The sequence below is a fragment of the Gracilinanus agilis genome, chromosome 2 (genome assembly GCF_016433145.1).
Source record: "Gracilinanus agilis isolate LMUSP501 chromosome 2, AgileGrace, whole genome shotgun sequence".
Classification (NCBI taxonomy): Eukaryota; Metazoa; Chordata; class Mammalia; order Didelphimorphia; family Didelphidae; genus Gracilinanus; species Gracilinanus agilis.
Genome location: NC_058131.1, coordinates 613664704 through 613687469, shown reverse-complemented (window position 1 = coordinate 613687469; position 22766 = coordinate 613664704). Strand labels below are relative to the sequence as shown.

At 40.6% G+C, this 22766-nt stretch overlaps 1 protein-coding gene across 3 annotated transcripts in view; it reads right to left on the bottom strand.

Annotated features, from left to right (window-relative positions):
- CNNM2 (cyclin and CBS domain divalent metal cation transport mediator 2) overlaps nt 1–22766 on the bottom strand; it is a 174869-nt gene that overhangs the window by 6889 nt on the left and 145214 nt on the right. Inside the window, exons 3-7 of one of the 3 annotated variants that reach the window (XM_044665531.1) lie at nt 19430–19567; nt 17287–17456; nt 3689–3775; nt 3473–3492; nt 2933–2971 (exon numbers count right to left, since the gene is read on the bottom strand). In XM_044665531.1, the coding sequence (XP_044521466.1) occupies nt 2933–2971; nt 3473–3492; nt 3689–3775; nt 17287–17456; nt 19430–19567 (454 nt within the window). Of the gene's footprint in view, nt 1–2340; nt 2407–2932; nt 2972–3472; nt 3493–3681; nt 3776–17286; nt 17457–19429; nt 19568–22766 lie in introns of all 3 variants that reach the window. The other 2 variants (XM_044665529.1, XM_044665530.1) reach the window with 2 other exon arrangements.

Genomic DNA, 22766 nt, shown 5'->3' with positions numbered 1-22766 from the left:
CTACCCTCCTGGGTCCTGGGAATGAGGGGACAGGGTGAAAGCCACTATTTCATTATCATGGATTTTTTGAAGGGGGACAGGGGAAGGAGCAGCGGCTTCAATACTATTCCTTTCTTCTCTGCTACTTCTCCATTATTATGACTATTTTCTGGCTGGTCCAGCTGGCTATTCCCATAGTATCACAGAATGGGATCATGTTACCTGGAGTAACAATCCAGGTTCACCTTTTATGGAAAGTGTGTAGTCCTAGCAATACAGGACTACATTCTTCTTTCTCCTCTGTATCCCATTCATTTATTCACTAACCTCTTGACACTGTTTATTTTCCCCGCTTCCTGAAGATCTTCCCCTCTTGGATCATTTATTTCATACTATCTATGAACCTTCCATCCTCTCTAATCATCAAGAGAACGAGAGATCTTTCCCAAGCACGTTTGCCTTCTCTTCTTTGTATCTTCTTTCAGTTTTTCCCAATTCCCAGATAACCCTGGCTGAATTTCCCAAGAAAATTTTCCTTCAGAAGTAACTTGTGTCTATCAAAGGGTACTCAAGGGGCTTAGCTCAACGTCTTTTACACTCTGTCTTATGTTGGTATTAAGTAGGCATTTAATAAATGTGGAATAAACATACAACAATTCAGTTTTTATTATTTGGCCAATATGGCCAACTCAAGAAGTTGCTCAGATATCTCTCATTTTGAAATCCAATGAACCAGAGAATCTTGTGTGGAAAAGGAAGAATCCTTTAGCGCAGTGATAGGCAAACTTTTTAAAGAGGAGGCCAAAGGAATGGAAATGCTCATCTGTCAGTCTGTTTCTAAGGCAACTCTTTCGAAGTTTCATTGTATTGTATCCTACTCGTTGTATTCATCAGATTAGGAATAATGTTGTGGCCAGATAGAACATTTCAGAGGGCCGCATCTGGCCCACTGGCCATAGTTTGCCCATCACTGCTTCAGCTAATTCTTAGGGCATTATACACAAAACACTTGCAAGTACTACTGAGGTCTTTACAGCCCAGAACTATTTCTGTCATTAGGGAAATGATGTGGGAAACTAAGAGGCAAAAAGTACTACATTGCAACTTGAGAACAAGGCTAAGAAAATCCCAAGGCCATTAAAATATCAGATTTAAATAGCATTTTCTTTCTAGGACCCTGTGGGGAAATAGTGGTGTCTGCCTCCAAGGGTAGAAGTTGTCTGCATGGAGACCATGACCAAAACATTATGTGCAATGATAGGTTCAAAATGGCAGATGTGCTAGCTCTCACTATATTAATATCTTTAAATTTTCAAGTTTAAAAGAGCTAAGAAAAACAATGGGGTCAGTAATCTTTCTTTAGCATCTGGATTCAGAGAGGCCTGGGATCAAATCTCCTTGCCTCTAAATATACCAAACTAGCAACAAAGCTTTTAAAAACAGATGAGCTTCTAGGGCATGCATGCTTAATTCTGTCCCCAACATCAATATTTGAGCATTTTATTATACTAGGAACAAGTAAAGCATAAGAGATAAGGGTAAGTTAACATTTTTGCCAGCTCTAAAATTCTAGAATTTAAAGTTGCAACTCTACAAAGGAAAGCCACGTCATTTTAATTAAAGAAAGATTAAGTCTTTTCTTTTCTTTTTAACAGCTGGAAGCCTTAGCCAGGCATGAACAGCCTCCCCTGCAGGGCTCTAATCGGCCGTTTGTTAGGAATGTGCCCAATACTAATTTCAGAGCAAGGCTGGCGAGCCCAAGGGAAGAGAGGGGCACCTGTCCAGCAGACTGAGCACTAATGCTAGGAAACATGCCAGAGCAAGGATGGAGAAAACTGGGCCAACATGACAGTGTATACCATCTATAGGATGCTGCTCTCTCAGCACAGAACCTGCACCTTGCTTCCTCCAATGCTGCTTGGTTTGTTTTTACCAAGTCAGTGCAATGTAATAAGAAGAGCACTTTAAGGCTTCCATGTTTCTTGGTTTGGTGGGCCTTCAGGTGCCTGCCCATTCCCCATAGGACATCTGTACCCTTCCCAGAGCCAGGCCTAGATCTGCCCTGCGCTGCTGCTCTGGGAAACAGAATAAGCGAGGGCATCCATTCAGACCAAGCACATGTTCGAAATGCTTTTCATTCCCTTTCATGTCATACTCCTTTGCAGAAATTCCCTCCCCTCTCCCTCGCCTCAAGCCCAGCCTGTGTGTTTGCATGCCAGTGTCCTGCTCCTTCCCTGGCTGGCTTGGTCCTCTCCTAGAGAACTCACTGCGCCCGCAAAGCATCAGGCAAAGTGGAATGGGGGTGGGGAAGGGCAAGGGGACCCATCATGAGCATTAACAAAAAGAAGCATGCAGAATTACCTGGAGAACCTGCTGCTAACAACTCTGTTCTGTTGACAACAAAGGTACGAGACAGGGACAAAGGAACTGAAAAAGGGAGAGAACAAGGGTGAGACTCTGTCAAAAGTTGAGGAAGGAAATTTATATGGTTAGAGGAGAAAAGCTGGTTCCTGCTCTCGAGGAATTCAGAAGCGTTAATAACCTCTAGAAACATGAAGGTTATATAGGCTCTATAATAAAGAAGAAACCCACGTTGCTTTCAAAGAGAAGGAAGAGGAGGAGAAAAAAAAAGCATTCCTTTTCCTCTTCACTAACCCATAAATCTCTTAAGCTATTTAATACCCAATTCCAGTTTACATTTCAAAACATGCTGTTCTGAAGGACTTACAAACACACATGGCAATGCAAGAGGGTAACAGTTAGTCCAGCCAACAAAAGACCATAAAGTGAACAAGTGCCAAACTGGGACTGGGGCATTTTCAACTCAAGGAAGAAAAAAACAAGCATTTGACCCACAAACTTGGCAGCATCACTGTCTTCTGCAAGCAGTTTGCTGCTGCTCTCTTCTTTTCCATTTTTAATTAGTCCAATTATAAATGATCTGACCTGCCACAGCCTCAAATCCTTTTCAGAAGGAGGCAGGCTATATATCCTAAATAAACAAACAGAGGTTATCATCCCCCTGCATTGTCCTTTTGGTAAACACTAGAAAGCATTCCTTGGGACAGACACTCCAAGGAGCTGGTGGCCCTCTAGCGCACGAGGTCCCCGGGCCTTGGGCAGTGGTTATTATTTGTTTATGTTCCTCAGTCAGCAGTGGGAGTGGGTGATGGCACCGCCCCCCCACCCCCACCCAAAGCCGCGGGGAGCCCCTGGAAAGGCTGCACTGGCCCGGGTTCTCGTGCATGAGGCTGGTCCGGCAAGTGCTCCATGTGACCCCAGGACGGTCTTCCCCCCCACACGCACCCCACCCCTCCCGTCCGCCTCTGGGTGCAGAAGGGCAGCACTGGAATGATCCAACGACCCCAAACATTCCTGGCCACGTTCCCTGATCCTGGGACAAATGGCGAGCGAGACTCCTGCCTCCCTCCTCATCGATCCCCCCACGTGGGCTTCCCCTGCTTTCCGTCAGGGTCAGAGCCATTTGGGCCACGCAGCCCTGTGGGAGGAGGGCTGAGGGCCATCACTAGGTCTCCGGTGCTGGCAGGGCTGGCCGCAGGGCTGGCCCAGCGCGAGCTTCCAGCCCCAGCCCGCAAGGTGGCGCCCAAGCACCACCTCTGGTGACGCCCCCCACGGAGGGGCCAGCCCACCTGGGGGGTGCCGTGGGGCCAGAAGGCGGTGGCTGCTGCGGCCCGCACCTACCTGGAGCCGCCGTGAGCGCCATCACGCCGTAGTAGGAAAAAGCACTCGCTTCAAACTTCATCCCTTCTTTCCCAGCTTCAACTTCCACTTTCCCCTGTGGGGGAAACACAACAGGACGGTGTCAGGGCCCTGCCCCGCCCCACCCCCACAACCTCCTCGAAACTCCTTCGGGCTGTGACGAAGCCCTCCGGGTCCACTTAACTTAGGTCTACCTCAGTGTCCTCATCTGTAAAATGGGGATAACTACCTGCTCCAGCCATCCCATCCCCTCACCCCACCACCATTTCCACTTCGAAAAGGGTCAAAGTCAAGCGTTTCAAAAAATGAAATTTGGTCTTGGCTACTGTTTGAACCGCATAAGGTGTCTTCCATTTTCAGCCACAGTTGCTGCACAGTCATATATACAAATATATATTTATAGTTACACACGGATCCTACCACCAGTCACGCTCTTTATCATTTTAAAGAGGAAAAACCCTAATTTTCAGCAATCCACATAAAAATGTCATTTCCATTCCAAAAATGACCTTCTTGCTCCACTGCTGGTTTTGCCCTTCTTCCTCTAGAGGCTGGACGGGCCTTCCGACATTCTCGAAATGGCTTATCTACAGTCACACAGGGGGCGGGAATGGTCTTCTGATGCTCTGCTGGGTGCTTTTTCTACCAAACTATGAAAGCATGCTCTCTGAAAGCTGAGGCTTGGGAATAAGGCACCCACCGCCCAGACTGCAGAGCCAAGCCAAGTCCTTAGGGCCAGCGCCTGGGCTGTTGGCTTTGCTGTGCAGGCCGCAGGGTGTCTGCCCCTCCCAGGCTTCCCAGGCAACCACGGACCCTTACTGGGTGCCAACACCATCCAGACCTCCCTTTCTTCACAACTGAGGAGGGCAGCCCTTCTCTTCCCTGGCTATGCCCCGAGGTGACCCATCTAAACTTCATTTGGATGGAAAGTAAAATTCTGGGCCTTTAAAAGAAGGATCAGAAAAATCCCTGCAACCACCGTCATCTGCAAAAGAGACCCTTCACCAGGAAAGAGGGCCTTTGGAGAGAGCAGCTCCCCCCCACCCCATTAATTTCCCCCCTCCCACGCTCATTCCCAAAAATCATTTCAGGTTCCACCTTAGCCAAGAAGTCTTTTTCCCTCTCAGAGCCTTTGTCACAAGACAAGAGGTAGAGAAGTGCAGAGGGGGCAGGGATCTCATCAGGCAGAACAGGATCAATCAATCGGAAAGGAATGTTTACTATAGGCAAAGCCTCCCTTCCCGTGGTGTGAAGGTGGGAAAAAGGAAAGGCAAACCCTTAGCCTTTGGTCCTTAGGATCTCCCTGGCAAGTCGGGAAGACACGGATTGGGAAGGCCGCTGACAAGGTTGGGCATGTTAAGAGGAAGAAGGGCCTGCCAAGGAAGGGCTCAGTGGGCAGGGGATGTTCCATAGGCTGTCAAACTCAACTGGTGTTGGTTAGTTTTGCTCAGTTTATCTTTTTTCCCTTCTTTGTTATTCTCTCTTTTAAAAAAAAGGTGGCTTGCTGTGTAGGGAAGTGCAGAGGAATATATTTGGAAATGAAGGGGATATAAAAACAAAAGACAGCAATAATTTTTTAAATAAGCATTTTTTTTAGGAACTACTATATGTCAGGAAGGGTCGCTAGGTGGCACATGGGATAAAGCACCAGGCCTGGAGTCCCAAAGATCTGAGCTTCAATATGGCCTCAGACACTCACTAGTTTTGTGACCCAGAGCAAGTCACAGAATAAAAAACATTTTAAGGTAGGCTGGAGCCAGATTTTGAGGTGTTAAAAGTCAAAACACCTGTTTACCTCAGTTTCCTCATCTATAAAATGAGCTGGAAAAGGAAATGGCAAATCAACACAGTATCTTTGCCAAGAAAATCCCAAATGGGGTCACAAAGAGTTAGACACAACTGAAACAACCGAACAACAACATGTCAAGGAACTATGCCAATTCTGGGAATACAAAAGCAAAAACAAATAGTCCCTGTCCTCCAGAAATTGTTTGGGGAAAACCAAAATGTACACAGAAAAATAAATATACAATAGATATGAAAAAGATATAGAATAATTTCTGAGGGGGAAGGCATTACCAACTGGTGGTGAAGGTAAGAGAGGTAGACTTGGAGAGGATTCCTGTTGGGCCAGCAAGTGAGTTGAACGAAAATGAAAGGGAGCTATAGATATTGTGAGGAGTTGAGGAGGTGAGGAGAAGGGAGCATCCCAGGCCTGGGAAACAGCAAGTGGGCCAACTTACCTGTAATACACAATGGGAAATAATTTGCAAAAAGGCTAAAAAGGTAGATTCAACTTCTTTGGAAAACAATTTAGAACTATCTCCCAAAAGGCGCTAAACTACATATTTTCTGATGCAATACTACTACTTGGCCTATAGTCCAAAGAAATAAAAGGGAAAAAATTATAAATACAGAAAATATGCATAGCAGTTCTATTTGCTATAGCAAAGAACAGAAACTGAGAAGTGTCCATCAATTGGTAGATTGCTGAACAAATTATGGCCTAGAGACATAATGGAATATTATTGTGCAGTAAGAAATGATAGAAAAAGATTATTTCAGAGAAGCATAGGAAGCCTTATACGAACTGATTAAGAGTGAAATGAGCAGAACCAGCAGAACTATTTAATAAAAATAATACTTTAGAGAAAAAGAATTCTGAAAGACTCAAGTATTTAATGAATAAAATGTCAGGCTTTAGAGGCTTGATCAGCTACCTCCTGACAGACAGGTGATGGATTCAAGATGCAGAATAAGATATATTTCTGGACATAACCAATGTGTGAATTTGTTCTGGGCTTTGTTTTTCTTTTTTTCTTCCAATGAAGGAGTGCTAGCAAATAGTACTGTCAAGGAAGGAAGAAGAAGAAAAAGAAAAAGAAAGAAGGAAGAACAGATCTAGAATCATTGAAGCATTTTTTTAACTCATAGAAGAAAATTCAAAAGTAAACACATGATCAGAACAGCTATATCTATTATATACCTACTTACAAAGAAAAGTAAACTAATAAATTCCGTTTCAGGTGCTATCCTTATTTTGTGTATAGAAGTACTCATTTTATTTGGCACAAAATTCCAAATAAAAGCCATATTTAGGTAGGCTGGAGCCAGATTGTGAAGTGTTAAAAACAGGAATGTGTATTTAAATCCTAGAAGAGGGAGCCACAAGAGTTTTGTGAGCGGGAGAGTGACATGGCAGATTTGTGCTACAGGAATATCAATTTGGCAGCTCTATGAAGGATTAGAGAGAGAAGAGGTTAGAAGTTAGGAGGCAAGAAGTGATGAGGGCCTAATATATGGTGATGGCCATGTGAATGGAAAGATGGGGATAGATATAAGAGATTTTGAACATCAGTTGGAGGATTAAAGAATATCTAGCCTGGAGAAGAAAAGACTTAGGGGAAGGGCACCATAGCTATCTTTAAATATTTAAAGGTATACCATATGAAAGAGGGTTTAGATCTGTTTTCTTTGGCTCCAAGGTACAGACTCAGACCAAATGGTGGAAATTTCAGAGAAACAGAATTTGGTTCCATATAAAGAAAAGCTTCCTAACAATTGATGTTAACCCCAAATGGAATGGTCTAACATTCTGGAATGGTGTGGCAAAAGGTACTTGTTGTAAGAAGGTTTCATGTAGAGATTGGATGACCACTTATCTGTGATGTTAAAGAAGGGACTCTGGACTAGATGTCTTTTGAGGTCTCTTTCACTTCCGAGGTGCAATCTATGGTCCTCTATCCTAAGCCAAATAGAATAAAATCTTATAAATGCTACATGGTCATGTGTGATAAGTAATGAGGTAAACCAAATCAGAGAAAAAGAATATCAGGGAAGGCCTCACAGAATATGTAGGATTTTAATTGAGCCTTTAAGGATGGGCAGAATTTAAACAGGTGAAGAAAAGAAGGAGGGCAATTCCATAGAGTTAAGAATGATCCCATGGCCTCAGACTAAAAGGGAAGATGGCACAATAAACTATACCATGAGCAATTCTAGTATAGAATAAAAAGGGTAGGTGTCACGCAAACTAGATTGATCTTTTGAGTAAAAGGACATATTAGTCTTAGTCATATACCTTCTCCAACTCAGTACCTTGCTTCTTCTCCTTACTCTATCCCATTTTTAGAAATGCTTGAATGTGCCAAGTCCTGGGAATAATCTATCACACGTTTATGGAAAAATCTCTGTTCCTATTATTCAAAGACCTCTGGGTATGAGGATCTCTGACGAGAACCCTGATTGTATTTGTTACCTATTCTTCATCCCACTATAGTCTTTCATTCTGGTTCTGTTTTAGAGGGGTTAACACTGCCTCAGTTTTGTTTGTTTGTTTGTTTTTGTTTTGTTGTGGGGTTTTTTGGGGGAGAGGACAGATGTTGCTCTGATCCCTTCTTCCATGCTCCCTTAGGGTTTTCATGGTTAAAGCACATGGTCTTCTCTATATTACCACATCTAAAAGGGCAGCTAGGTGGTGTAGTGGATAGAGCCAGACTTGGAATAATGAAGACAGTAATACAAATTTCACTTATACATTTATTAGCTGTGTTACTCTGAGAATTTAGGCTACCTCACCTCTGTCTACCACAGTTTTCTTCATATGTAAAAAGGGGATAATACTAATACCTACCTCACAAGACTGTTGTGAGAATTAAATGAGATAACAGGCATACTTTGCAAATCTTAAAAGTCCTATATAAATGCTATTACTACTACTACTACTGCTGCTGCTTCTCTGAAGCTTCTTTTACATCTCACTAATGGATCACAGTATATCTATCTAAGAAGATCCACGTAATTACATGGGGAACTTTCTGATAAACTCAGATTTTAACTTTTATTTAAATGTTTTGTTTTATATGACCTTCCTTTCTGAATATCTCACACACACACACACACACACACACACACACACACAAACACTGTGAGAGCTACTACAGTTTAGAAAAATTAATACATTAATTGTATCTGAGAATATATACATGATCCACTCCCTGGGCAAAGAATGGAGGGAAGTCTGTTTTTCAACCCTTCTCCAGAGTCAAGCTTAGTTATTACAGACTGTTCAGTTTTGTTTTTTAAACTTGGGTTTTAAAAAGACTGATAGAGCATATAATGGCACATGATAGAACAAATCTGTGAGTATAATGGAATATAGAATGGTACATAATAGTATGAATAAATGAGTTGAATGGAATTGTAAAAATAGTGCTTAGGATGTTTAAATCCTGAATGAGTTAAAGATTATAAAAAACTATTAAAGCCACAAAAATCTTTTAAAAATTAAGATCATTGAGAAAGTTAACTCCAAAGAGATAAGCCTGCTATTTGGTATGAATGGGATTATATTAAAAATGACAGGAGTAAAATCAGAACTTAACTGCTATTTTTTCTCTTTTAAAAATGATGTTCAATCTGAAAACAAAAATTGTTAACAGTGTATAAGATATAAGGAGAAAGGTGATAGCTATCTTAATGAGTTCAAGTCATCTGGCTCAGATGAATTCTATACCAGAGTAATGCACTATTTGTTATCTTTGAGGAATGTTGAAAAACTGGAGGAAAGCAATATAATTAGACATGGGACAATAACCTGATTTTTTAAATTGGTAGGAAGATAGATCCTGCCAAACTATAGACAAGTCAGTCTACTATTCAGATGTCAATGCTCCAAAGGATCCATGATCTCAGTTGGATAAAAACTGCAAGACATGATTATAAGGTTGTTAGAGGTTTTCTTTTAAGAGATCAATAAATAATAATATCTAGGTAAGAGTACTGTGGGAAAGGCTTCATAATAAATGATAAACACTATTTATTAATGACACTCACAAATATAAAATACTGTTGGGAGCTTCACCTCAAAGGGAAGTCCTGGTAATCTTTCAAGCTGTCTGAGAGTGGAATGGACTGCATCCAGAGGTATCGCAGGCTACCCCTTGCCCCCATTTGAGGATGATGTAGTGGGGATTCATGTCTTAGACAGCTCCGCGCTGGACCAGGTGGTGATAGCTGTTAAAGTGAGATTGTCTAACTGTGATAAACCTACAGTAGCATTCCCTAACAACACTGCAGACACTTTTCTGTAAATGTAGCCATTTCCTCCTCTACATCCCAGGTACTGGAGTCCTAATGGCCTCTAACACTTTCTAAGCACCCCTGCATCACCGGAATGGCTCGTCCTTTCTCTCTTGCTGTATGTGCAGGCCACTTCCCCTGGGAACCCATCTCTTCTTAACCCCTTTAATGTTTGTACTTTCTCAGATGGTGCTAAAGGAGAAAACCTACATCTATAGGTACGATGCTATTTGAGGTCCATGTCCCAACCCACCAAAGTGGGTGTGTGGGCAGAGAATTGAGAACTTACAATGAAGAAAACTTGGTGTTATTTGTAGATAACTGCAAACCTGCAAGGAAGAAACTATAATTCTGGTAAGAAAATTTGTTGTTTTCCGCTAACACATTTTATAGTGAAAAGAAACTAATCAAACCCATCTGTGGCCCTTGCTGATAGGTTTCTCCTTTTTCCTCTTGTTTATAAACAATATCATTGTCTCTCTGTCAGGGAGAACTCATTAAATTAATAAGTCTAGTTTCTTTTTATACTTCTATTCCCAAAGTCAATTAATTGAGGAACTTTTCTTTTTACTTAAATTCATAAAAAATTGAAATTGAGTTTGAATTTTTAAAATGTATTATAAATGTATATCTTACTCCAAGGACCCAGGGTCAGCAAATATTTTCATATGGAAATTCCTGTGACTAAGGCCAAAGGTTATAAACAATTAGCCTTGAGTTTAGAAGTAAAAAATTAAACCTAATTAGTGAACTGGCTATTTCTTCCTCACTGTAAACATTTGCATTTAGCCTATAATAATATATACTGGCTATATCCCATATTAAGTCTCTTAAAATTCATCAACATAGATAAAAACACAAACCTTTTGATTCGGTGCTCAGAAGGGCACTGTCCTGCTTATTAGTTTGAAGTTTTAAAATTGTTTACGGGAAGCCAGGGTTAGGAAAAGGAGGGCAGGGAGACAGCCGTGCAAAAGGAGAGGTCAGAGGGTCAATATGCCACAGCTGGGATTATGCCATTATTAAAGAAAAGATATTCCTTAGACAGTATGAGTTGTTGTCTAACTCTGTGTCACTAATGTTTGGGTTGTGAGCTGGTTTCCAATTTTGTTTCACGTAGTGTACTTCTTAGCTATTTAGTGAGTGCTGGGCCAGTGAAGGCTATCAAATGCTTAGATTAGAAACAACCTGTAGCCCTACTCTGTGAGTCCAGTATAAGCTAAACTAACTTTCTACGAGAATATTCAGAAAGTAATTTATTTTAATTACATTTTTTAAAACCAGCAGAAATTCATCTTTTCTCCCTGTATCTCCAAGCGCCTCCATTGAAGGCTAGATAAAAATGCTGCAATGTATAGTGAAGCAAAGAAAATGTTCCACCTGGAGAGAAGGCAGGTAAGTGGCACAGTAAGTGGAGTGCCAAAGCCTGGAGCTAAGAAGATCCAAGTTCAAATCTGGCTTTAGACACTCACTGGCTGTGTGACCCTGAGCAAGTAATATAACCCTTATTTGTCTCAGTTTCCCCAGCTGTAAAATGGGGATAATAATAGCACCTACTTCAAGAGGATTGTTGGGAGCATCGAACGAGATAACATTTGTAAAGTGCTTCGTACCCACCATGTAGAAGCACTATATAAATGCTGCTTCCCCCACACTCACACTTGTATCTGCAGGTTCGGAACACGTTTCCCCGTTAGTCCTGAGGTCACTGCAAAGAAGAGAGCCGCTTGTTCTTTCAGAGTTGTTTGTCTTGACCTGATTGATATCATTGCCTAAGCTGTTCTCCCAGTTCTAGTCACTTCATTCTCCATCAGTGTGCATAACTGTTATCTTCACGGGTTTTCTTAAACCTTCTCCTTTTCATTTCTTACAGCACAATCATATCCAACACACTTATTTACCATAACCTACTTGCCCATTCCCCAGCTGACAGACCCACTTTTTGCCATAGAGCTATATTTTTGCACATCCTTAGAATTTGTTTTCCTTCTGACTTATCCGTCCCTTAAACCACCCTCCTAATCCCCCCTTCCCTGTTTCCACACTGAGTAAGATGTAGACACAACTGTATGTGTATTCCTTCTTTGACCAATTCAGATGAGAATGAATTTCAAGTGTCGTCCACTCCCTTCCTTGCTTGTATAACTATCTATTTTCATATCCTCATTAGAGAGAATAATTTCCCCTAATCTTCTTTTCCCTTCCCCCCACAGAGTGTCTTCCTTTCCTCCTTTCTTTCCATTTTTCTCTCAAGATCATCAAGACACAGCAGAACCACTCCTAGGTCTTCAGTCCAATTTAACTCTCTCTGAACCTGATGATGATAGGCTTCAGTGAGGAACATATGCATTACCTCCCTGTGTGAGAAGTTTATTCTTGTTTAGTCCTTTATTGCTGTTCAACTAGGTTTACATTTTTATGTTCTCCTGTGTTTCAATTTTAAAGTTTTTTCATCAGGAATGTTGGAAGTCTCTATTTCATTAAAAATTCATTCCCACCTCCCACCCCCCTTTTAGGACTATACTTAGTTTTGCTACATAAGTTATTCTTGGCTGTAAGTCTATATCCTTTACCTTCTATCATATGGTATTCTAATTTCCCCACTCCTAGATACTGATGACTGCTAAAATCCTGTGTGATCCTGACTGTGCTCTTAAGTAATGAATTCTTTCTGGTTACTTGTAGTATTTTTCCCCTTTGACCTGGAAGTTCTGGAATTTGGTCAGAATGTTCTTGGGATTTTTCATTTTGGAGTTGCTTTCAGGAGGTTACTGGTGGATTAGTTCTATTTCTACTTTGCCCTTTGGTTCTGACAGATCTAGGCAGTTTTCTTTGAAGATTTCTTGAAATATGATGTCTAAGTTCTTTGTTTGGTTACAGCATTCAGAAAGTTCAACTTGTTTTAAGCTTTTTCTCCTACATCTGTTTTCTAGATTAGTTGCTTTTGCTATTAGATACTTTATATTTATTTGTTTAATCTTCCACAGCTCTTATTTCTCTTTCAAATTTTCCCTCTCATTTCATTGATGAAAACATTTTTGAACTTAAAAAAATTCTTCATCTCTTCCAAGAATTCTAGTTGAACTTTGAGGTCAAGGTGTTTTTGACTTTGAAGCTTTTCTTGTAGATATTTTGAAGTCATTCTCTTCTAGGTTTGTATGTTGAGCATCCCTGTCACCATAACATTTTTTTATGGTGGGATTCTTTTTGTTTTTTGTTTGTTCATTCTTCCAAATTATTTCTTCACTTCAGTCTTAATGTTAGTTTCGGGTTCTATGTACTTCTGAAGGAAAGGTCTTGGATGGTCCTGATTCTTCTTTCTAAAGGTACTGAATGTTTGTTGTTCTACGATCTCATTGCCAGTTCAGGCTGATGGCCTGCAAGCTTTTGGTAGTAATTATAATAATTATGACTAACATTTATATAGTGCCTACTATTTGTCTGGCACTGATTCAGGGCAAAGTTTCATTACTGCCCCTCTTATAGAAGCTCTGCAAGTTCCTGTGCTGGGTTTGAGTCTGAGAAATAGTAGACAGCTATTGGACTCAGCCAATGTCAGTCAGGCAGTTGGGAAGCTCAGGCTCCCCTTTGGTCTGAGACACTCTTACCCTGGTTCTTCCTCCACTGGCTTGAGAGACTCATTGCTTTTGCTTGCTTCTGGACCTGCTCCTTTCTTGATGCATTACTTTTGGTTTCCCCAGCTGAGAATGCCACCCACAACACTTGTGATATGGAACTGGGTAATGGGCAACTAAGCTGCCAGTTGGCACAGGTGCCTTAAAAGTGCTTTGGCATGGGTCTGGAGATACCCTGGGAAGGTTCTGGGACCTCTGATTGTTCAGGCAAATAGCCTCTCTCTGTATTGGAATGTTCTTCACATGGTACTTCCCTCATGTTCACAGATCATTTGGTCTTTCACCCTATGTGAATCTAGGCTGGAAAAAATGACTCATTATAATTTTTTTTAAAACCCTTACCTTCCATCTTGGAATCAGGACTGTGTACTGGTTCCAAGGCAGAAGAGTAGAAAGGGATAGGCAATGGAGGTCAAGCAGCTTGCCTAGGGGAAGGACTGAGGCTGGATTTGAACCTAGGACCTCCCATTGCTAGGCCTGGCTCTCAATTTCTCATTATAATTTTATCTTGGATGTTCTCATTAGGATTTGGTCTGATGGGTTTTCTAGATCTGTTTGAAGGAGATAATTTATTGTGTTTTCTGTTTTTACTTTTTTGGGGGAGGAAGCTCACTGTACTGCTTCCTTCCATTCTGCCATTTTGGTTCCAGAAATCAATAAATGTTCTAGGAAGTAATTTCTAGTACTTTACAGGTGCTTCATGCAGTTGGCTTTGTATATATACTATGTTCTAAGGCAGAAGAGTGGTAAGGGCAAGGCAATGAGGGTTAAGTGACTTGCCCAGGGTCACCCAGCTAGGAAGTGTCCGAGGTCAGATTTGAACCTAGGACCCCCTCATCTCTAGGCCTGGCTCTCAATCCACTGAGCTACCCAGGTGCCCCCATAGTTGGCTATCTTGAAAGAGCTAAGATCACCCAATTCTATCATTTTCTAGCCAGCACCAGCTTAGTACTCATTGCTAGGAAACTCTCTTAACCAATAATGTGCCCATATTATAAATCCTATTGCATTATCAATACAAATCTGAAAAACAGGATAAATTTTTTAAGATTGCTTAACATAAAGGTTTTCAAGTATAAGTACTCATATAAAATATAAAATATTTTACTAAAAGAATAATATATTTATTAACTGGTCAAATTACTAAGTAGACAGAGATCTGAAAACATGCCTACTATATAAGAATTTCATTATATAGTGGACAGAGTTCTGGTCTTAGACCTAGGAAGACTGAGCTTTAAATCCTGTCTCCATCCTCTGAGAACACAGACAAGTAAGACACTTAACCAATTAGTGTCTCCTCCAGGACTGTTAAAGAAAAGTTGTCAAGCTACATTGGCGGAGGAATTTTCTACCCTACAACTGTAAATCTTAGGTTATTGGGGGGGGGGAAGAAAAAAAGAGTATAAAAGGAATACACATGTTAGAAAGGAGGAAAAAGAGGGTGACACACTATTTCTCACAATTGGGATACGTAAGAAGGGTATATAAATATGGATGAAGGGGCAGACAGAATGGGTTATCAGATGAACTCTTATCTGAGTCATTACAAAAAAAGGTTGAACAGACATAGTTTGGTATAGAAACACATCAAACTCAAAAGGGACACAAACAGGGATGGGAGATCAGGGGGAAGAGAAAGGGTGATACTGGGAATAGAACAACCACAAGAAAAACTCACTACTTGCTTCTAAAGGGGGGGGGGGGAAGCAAAGAACTAGAATCTAAGAGGGGACTCATCAATTGAAGAAAGCTGAATCGCTTGAATGTAATGGAATATTATGGTGCCATAAGAAATTACAAAAGAGATGACTGCAGAGAATCCTGGGTAATATAAGCTGATATAGAATGAAGTGAACAGATGTAGGAGATGTAGTTTATACAAGGATAACAACATTATAATAATAAAAAATACTTTGAAACTGTAAAGAACTCTAATCAATGCAATGACATCTTGTCTTCAGGAGATACATTATAAAGCAAGTAAATCACTGACAGAAAGCTAGTGGACTCAAGGTATAAAAAAGAGTTATACATTTTTGGACACAGTCACTGTGTGGGTTAGTTTTTCTTGACTATGATTATTTCTTACAAGAGGTTTTTTTGCCCCCTCTCAGTTTTTATTTGGAGGGGAAGATGGGAATGGTGCCAAAAAAGAGGTCTACTGAAACATTTTCAAAATGCCCAGAAAGGAAGAAAAAGAAGTATAAACAGGATAGTTCTGAAAGTAACGTGTAGAATTATTATATTTTTTTCTTTAAGGCAAATTGTAGGACATAGAAATTCACAGTTTTACACACAATTCTCTTTTTGTGTTCTGCTGTGTATTTGGAAATGGGCCTTTTTTGAAGTACAGAATTAAAAAAAAATCAAATTTAATTTAACAATAAAATAAATCCAGACCAAAAAATCAAATCAAATAAACAAGGCCAAGTCAATAGGGACTATACTCAGGACATAGAGAGTTCCATGATATCAGATTACATGTAAAGGAGAGATATAACTACAGAAATTCACAAAACTAAAGACCTCTTTCTAAAGAGTAAATGGCTTTTATATCATTCATATTTTCTCTCTAATTCAAAGTAGTATTCATTACCCTGCCTGGCAAATTAATGTTTACTTTGCTCTCTCTATAGTTAACATAACAGAATCCCCTAAGGTTGCCAGAGTTTGAAACTTAGTATCTCCAAAGAAAAAAAATAAAATCAGAATTCAGGGGTGAACCAGGTCTGTGTGGCTGTGGCGTATCTATCAAACTACTGAGTTAGAGATCCATCAAGCTGAGGCATCATGGAAAAGCTTTCTGAAAATTGCAGTTAAGTTTTTGATGCATTTTTAAGAATCACTCAGGCCTTGCTCATCCAGAGGGTCACACATGACACAATTCTAGTTTTCCTAGCCAGCAGAAAAAGTTTATTTGAGAGTTATTTTCAAATAAACCATTCCTGCTTATTCAAGATGATTAGTGCCCATTCCTCACTCTCTATTTTCTCAGCTCTGCTCTAGAATGGAACAAAACATGGCCCAAAAATTAGGAAGCCACGTTCAGACAGTAAACTGCACAGAAAACTTGTAAGATATTAAAAAGTTGCAGAAATAGCTCAAATCAGTTGGGTGGAGACAGGTTCAAAAGGTTACTTATCCAGAATATCCATTCAAATGCTGCTCTGGGCTAAGTGTCTATTCTCCCACTAGGTTTTTCTGTATACTAGAATGCCACCAAGTCAATTATGGGCTTTAAGACCCTCCACTTTAGCCAAATTTTATAATACTAGGACAGATAATGTTACAGTGAGACTAGGATAATGCCATTATATTTTCAAAGCTAAGGAAGGTAGGAGTTTGTCAGTGTCTAGGAACCACCAAGGAAAAATCTGGAAAATTATGGGATGCATGGTAGAGATAAGAAGAAAGACAATAGGATCTTTTTTGGAACCCAGGAAAACCAGACTCCTACCCAGTTTCAGCAAATAGCGCTAGGGAATATATACCAACTAGCTTTTATCCATTCTGGTCAAACTGTGATTTGGATTCGTTGAGTTCACACCTCCTGAAACTCTTCAAGTTCAATCATACTAAATATTCTTTTTTTGTCTTAATACTTTCTATAATTACTAAAAGAATTCTAGTCAAAGATCTAAAAGTAGTTATTGACATTATTTTTTACTAGCACTATCTGCAGATAAGAACACAGAAATGAAAATAGGGGATGTCACTTGGAGCTTCCCATAGCTAAGATCATATGAAATAGGACATGAGAACTTTGGCTCTTGTTCCTTTAGTGTAAGCATGCTTAAAAGGCTCAATCAGATGGAAGGAAAGAAGGGTGCCCAAATGAGAAATTGTTTATTAAAATTATTCTTCTGACCTGCAAAATGAGAACGAAGTAGTCTACAGGTTTGTTTCGCTGGTAGAGGTAGTATTCTGGGGCTTTCTTGTTCTTCTCATCATACTTCAGCTCCTGGATGACATTGGGATGTTTTAGCAGCCTTAGAAGGATCTTCTCTGACATCTGGGACGGGCTAAATGCTTCTACTTCTACAGATATAAACACAACTTGATATTACATTTTGAATATATGGAAAAGAATAGTATCAATTAATTCTAAAGTGAATAAAAAGAGATTATGGATGCAAAGTGATGCATTATATGTTAATGAAACTTCTGCATGTAACTCCACTAGGGGCTGGATCACCTAGGTCCTAGGAGAATCAGAAAAAACTGAATTCTCTTATATTTCATTTTCATTCCTCTTTACCACTCTCATTCACTCATTTTTATTTTCATGGAAAGCACCTGACTTCCCAGTTAGAGAAAAAACAGAAGCAGCTTCCCTAACCTCCAGCATGCTTTTTTTCTGAGCCATAACACAGCTTGTCAGACAACGACCTAGAAAAGTATAGGTCAAATCCAAGGACAGGAGGTACCTAAAAATATAGGATTAGTCTCTCTCTCTCTCTCTCTCTCTCTCTCTCTCTCTCTCTCTCTCTCTCTCTCTCTCTCTCTCTCTCTCTCACACACACACACACACACACACACACACACACACACACACACACATTCTCTCTTCCCTCCCTCCCTCTTTCCCCCTTTCCTTCATCTATCTCTCCTTCCCTCTCCTCTTTCCCTCCTTTCTTCTCCCTCTTTTTTCTCCTCTTCTTCTCCCCTCTCCTTTCTACTTTTCTTCACCTTTCTCTCTCTTCCTCACTTTTTCACACAACCACATAAGCACAAAATTCCTGTCAGAATCTCATTTTCACAATTCCTCCTTCTTTTGACATAACTAGAAATAAAAGCAAATGTAGAGATTTAGAATTTCACAAAGAAGATCTAATCACAGTCTAATATGCATTCAACTTGTGATTTTTTAAAAAAAATCACAGTTGTTATTGCAATTGAGAAAAATGTAGTTTCATTACAAATGATTAGAATACCAATGGCTAACTTCTCAGGGCTGCATTTGACCAGGCCTACAGGACAACCTAAAAGCCAGGTAAAAGAAGGACTTTATTTGCTTTAGTTCTGAATAATGGTTCCTAGATGGCAGAGAACAATGTTACCAGAATTTCAAATGAAGAACAATGACGAGTTAAGCTTGATGTTTGTTCTTTTCTTAAAGCAAAAGAATATGTATGAAAATTTCAAACAAAAATTGTGAATCCCATTTTTCTTCTTTTCAAAATATTTTCCAGCACATTGTGTGCTGCAGAAAGGAATGGCGTGGATGGAGAGTCTTCGAAAGAGTCGCTGGGCAGTTCCAGATTTCCTCCCAATCATCTTGCTAGATAAACAGAGCTCACCCTTCCCCTAAGGGGCCACAGAGGGAGCATGGAAATGGTCTTTTTGGTGTATTCAACCTTGACCCCTCTGCATCAGTCAGTGCCAGCTATGTTGGTGGATTGGGTAACGTGATTATATGCCTACCGGAAACAGATTCAATTTACCAATTTATTTTGAAGAGGCCATCGAGAAATCCATGTAAAAGACTTGATATTCTTGTTTTCATTCAAACTAGTTGAGGCAAAGATTCAATTTTGAAAATCTATCTGCTTTACAAATCGGTAAGGTTATCTGTGTTACTTTACCACTGGCATCCACAGTTCTTCCCAGGCAAGCTGAATAAAGGCAAATTGGTCAACTGCCTAAATCAAATAGAGCAGATGATGTCCAGGTCTCATGACTTGGTTTCCTACTCCGCAAAAGCAGCCTCTACCGTGGGGTTTATTTGCGAGCAGTTAACCTGATGAACTGTACATGCAGGGTGGCAGCACTAACGTTCATCCTTACCTTTCAGACCAATTTAAAGTTACTGGTCCACCCCTGGTAAATGTCTCAGAGGGTTCATGCCGACACTGAACACAGGAGAGGAGAGAGTTTAAAAAGAAAAACAAAACAAAACAAAACACAAAAGTGGCATTATTTGTCACCCCAGGTCCCAGCGCCCCCCGCAGCCCACCCTGTCCTGGCCGCTGAGAAACAAGTGATTCCAAACAGTGATAAGAGGCACTTGCCTGTTGCTAGGAAACGGTGCATTGCCAGGAGCAGCTGTGGTGATATTTTAACCTTCATCTCACTGTCTGTCTGCTTGAAGGCAGAGAAATCCTGCTTCCTTTCCCGATGGGCCACTTTCTTTTTAGTCCTATTATCAGCTGGGGGAGGGAAAGACAAAGAGGGAAGAAAAAAAAGCAAGTTTGTTCCATGAGATCTGTGAAAGAAAGTGTTAGTGCCCTTAGAAAGGTTACACCGGCCTCTGCAGGAGTTCCTGCGCATGCACGTGTACACACACGCATGCACACGCATGTGCACACAGCAGGCGCCCACAAGGAGGGAGAGGGAAGAAGAGAGATGATCCATCCACACTGGCTCATGTCTCCTAGCATTGCTCAGCCACGAGTATGGAGCAATGAAAAGAAGCCCCGAGAGTGCAGCCTCCTGGCCTTTGGAAAATGCAAAAGTTCCCAAATTTTGTGGCAATGAGCAGATTTTCCTAAGAAAGTTGTATAACACGTATATGACATAGAAACATCAGATCACACTGGATTTCTGCACCATCTCCTCTACACCTTTCCTTGCCGACCTCCTCTATTCTAGTGGGCTCAAGTAAATATCCGTATGGAGATGACTTCCAAATCTACATATACAATCCTTATTTTCTCCAAAATGATGATTCTGCATCATTGGCTGAAGGCTGGACCTCTTAAACCTTTTCTGTTGGCACCTCAATCTCAAAATGCCCTATTAGACTTTAGAGCCTAGGGTGCTGGGGAGGCTGGGGCTGAAATGCAGAAATTTAGGCTGGTTTCTAGAAAGATAAACAGAATTCTGTTCTCTTTCCTCCTAAACTGTCCCTCAGTCTCTTTCTTGATGTCTCTGTTTCTTTCATTGTAGGTAGATACCAGCCATCCAGGCTCTTGGATGGTCATCTTGGAATTGTTCTTGACTCTTCTGCCTCTCACCCTCTAGATATAATAAGTTTCCAAATCTCATCAGGTCTCCCTAAATAGTACATTTCTTATACCTCTCCCCCTCTTTCAATGCACACAGCCCCCTAGGTAAAGCATTATCACCTTTGGCCTGCTTTACTGTTAACAGTCTGCTATTTATAATCTTTCTTCTTTACAAGATACAGGTCTGACAGCGCCAATCCCTTGCTCAAAAATCTTGAGCAGCATCCCTTACTGATACTAGGATAAAAATACAAACCCTTCAGTCTGGTACTTGGTGCCCTTCACAACCTTTCTAGACTTCTCTACTCCCTGAATTTGTTTACTCTACATTCTACCTAAATTGGACTAATACCTGCTCCCCCATCTCAATACTCTATCATCTGCCTCTGAGCATTTGTACAAATTCTCTTCCATGTTTGTTGTGTAATTAGAATTTTGTGCCCCAGGACTCCATTTCCCAGAATCCCACTTTCGTCCTTACATTACTTAAATTTTGGAGATAAAGTTTCTATAACCCCGCCCTCTCTTGCTCTTCTCCTGCTAATGGGGTCGGGAAAACTTCTCTTTACTCAGGCTTTTACTTTTGTTCTTTTTATTTCCTCTACTTCAAGTGATTATTAATAAATCTTATAAAATATAATACTTAGAGTTATTGGATATTAATTTTAATCTTACATTTTTGGCGAGCCACTATGGAAGATAGAATCCTTGAATTTTTTAAAGAAAGCCTTTGAGTAAAGGATAGGGAGCAGATAAATTTTGCTCCTGCTGATAAGCTGCTTTTTGCCATGCCTTTTTTCCTCCCATTTTTCACAGGCTACCCCATCCTGGGGCTCCTGGCCAAAAAGGATAAGCTATTTCCCACAGAGTGCCCAATTGCCTGAGGGTTCGAGAGCCATTTAGAACCAACTTGTTTTTTCTGCACAGAGGGTGAGGTATAAATCCCCTCCCCTAAGGTGGGTCTCAAAGCCCGTACTGGCTGCTTTTCAGCAGTGGAATACAGCGTGGAGCAGCCAATCCATGCTATCCACCTCAATCCCAGCCTGACTAACCCAGGGGAGCTTCCATGCTCCTGGCTGTGGGGGTGCGGACTGAGGTGTCACATGGCCCCTGGCATTTTTAACCCTAGTGGGGAGGGGAAGGAAACCTCTTAACTTTAGTTAACTCTTTAACTTTATGATAGGGTGGCACCACCTACTGACAGAAGTAGAATTGCAAGCATGGCCCACTCTATGAAAGAGCAGTGCACTGCAGTTTTATGATGTCTTTTCTTATTACCGTTCATGGGTGTACTGATTGGATACCTTGCAGTTGATAGCTTGAGTAATCTCGAGATTCAGAGGGGAGATTCATCTCCCTACACCCTCTTGCCATTTTGGCCTGCCCAGTCTCTGCAACACATCCAATATGGGGTTCATCCATACTATGCTCAGTGCAGGTATGGGGAACCCCAAAGCTGTGACCAAAGGAATCTAGATGGATGATGATACTTGGGAGGGGAAGGAACCTTAAAGAGTTTGGAGGTGAATTTTAAGCCTTTTCAGATTCCATTGCTTTATTGATGTTAACTATTTCAGTTTGTTCCCCTCCAGATAGTGAAGAAGTCTCTGTAATGTAACTATCAGAATTGGAGAAAAGTACTCTTGGATTGATTACTGACATCCTGTCACATATACTGTATTTGCTGATTGTTTTAAGATTTAATTTTGTTTTTTAAATTCACATATTAATCTAATCTAAGATCTTCTGTTACCCTAAGTCATTTTCAGCTACTGTGTTTTGGCCATTAGCTATATGTTCTATTACACTGTCTTTATTTGTACCTCCCCCTATGACTAGACTAGAGAAAATACCATTATAAAAGTTCATAAACAAGTTGGACAAACCCTTTTCTGTGGCAAAACCATAGGTTCTTATGGATGCTGGGTTTGTCACCAGATCCATCAAAATCACATGTTGCCTTAACAGCCGTTTCTCCCTTTTTGCTTTTGTTAATTGTCACATAGATGATGATGGATGGACTCCATCAAACTGGTTACAACCTATATACAACCTTTGGAGAATTTAATGACCTAAGAATTTAAATTGATTTTAAAGGGTCTTTAGAAGTGATTTTCAGATATCCAGCAGCACCACTACCTTTTATTGATCTAACAAGCAGTAAGGGTCCATTTAGTAGTTGAAGTGAAGTGCAATAGCACTGTTGTATTCCTCACCTCTGCATTTATAAAAATGTAATGGATGAGACATCAAAAGTGATTTTCACTATTGCAATCCTAGCCTCCACATTGCAATGGATGGGACATATAAAGACATGCCTTTTATGGCTGTTACAGTCTCATACCAGGGGAGAGATGTTTCCCAAGGGGTTTAGTTACCCTGTGATGGGTTATAATTTCAT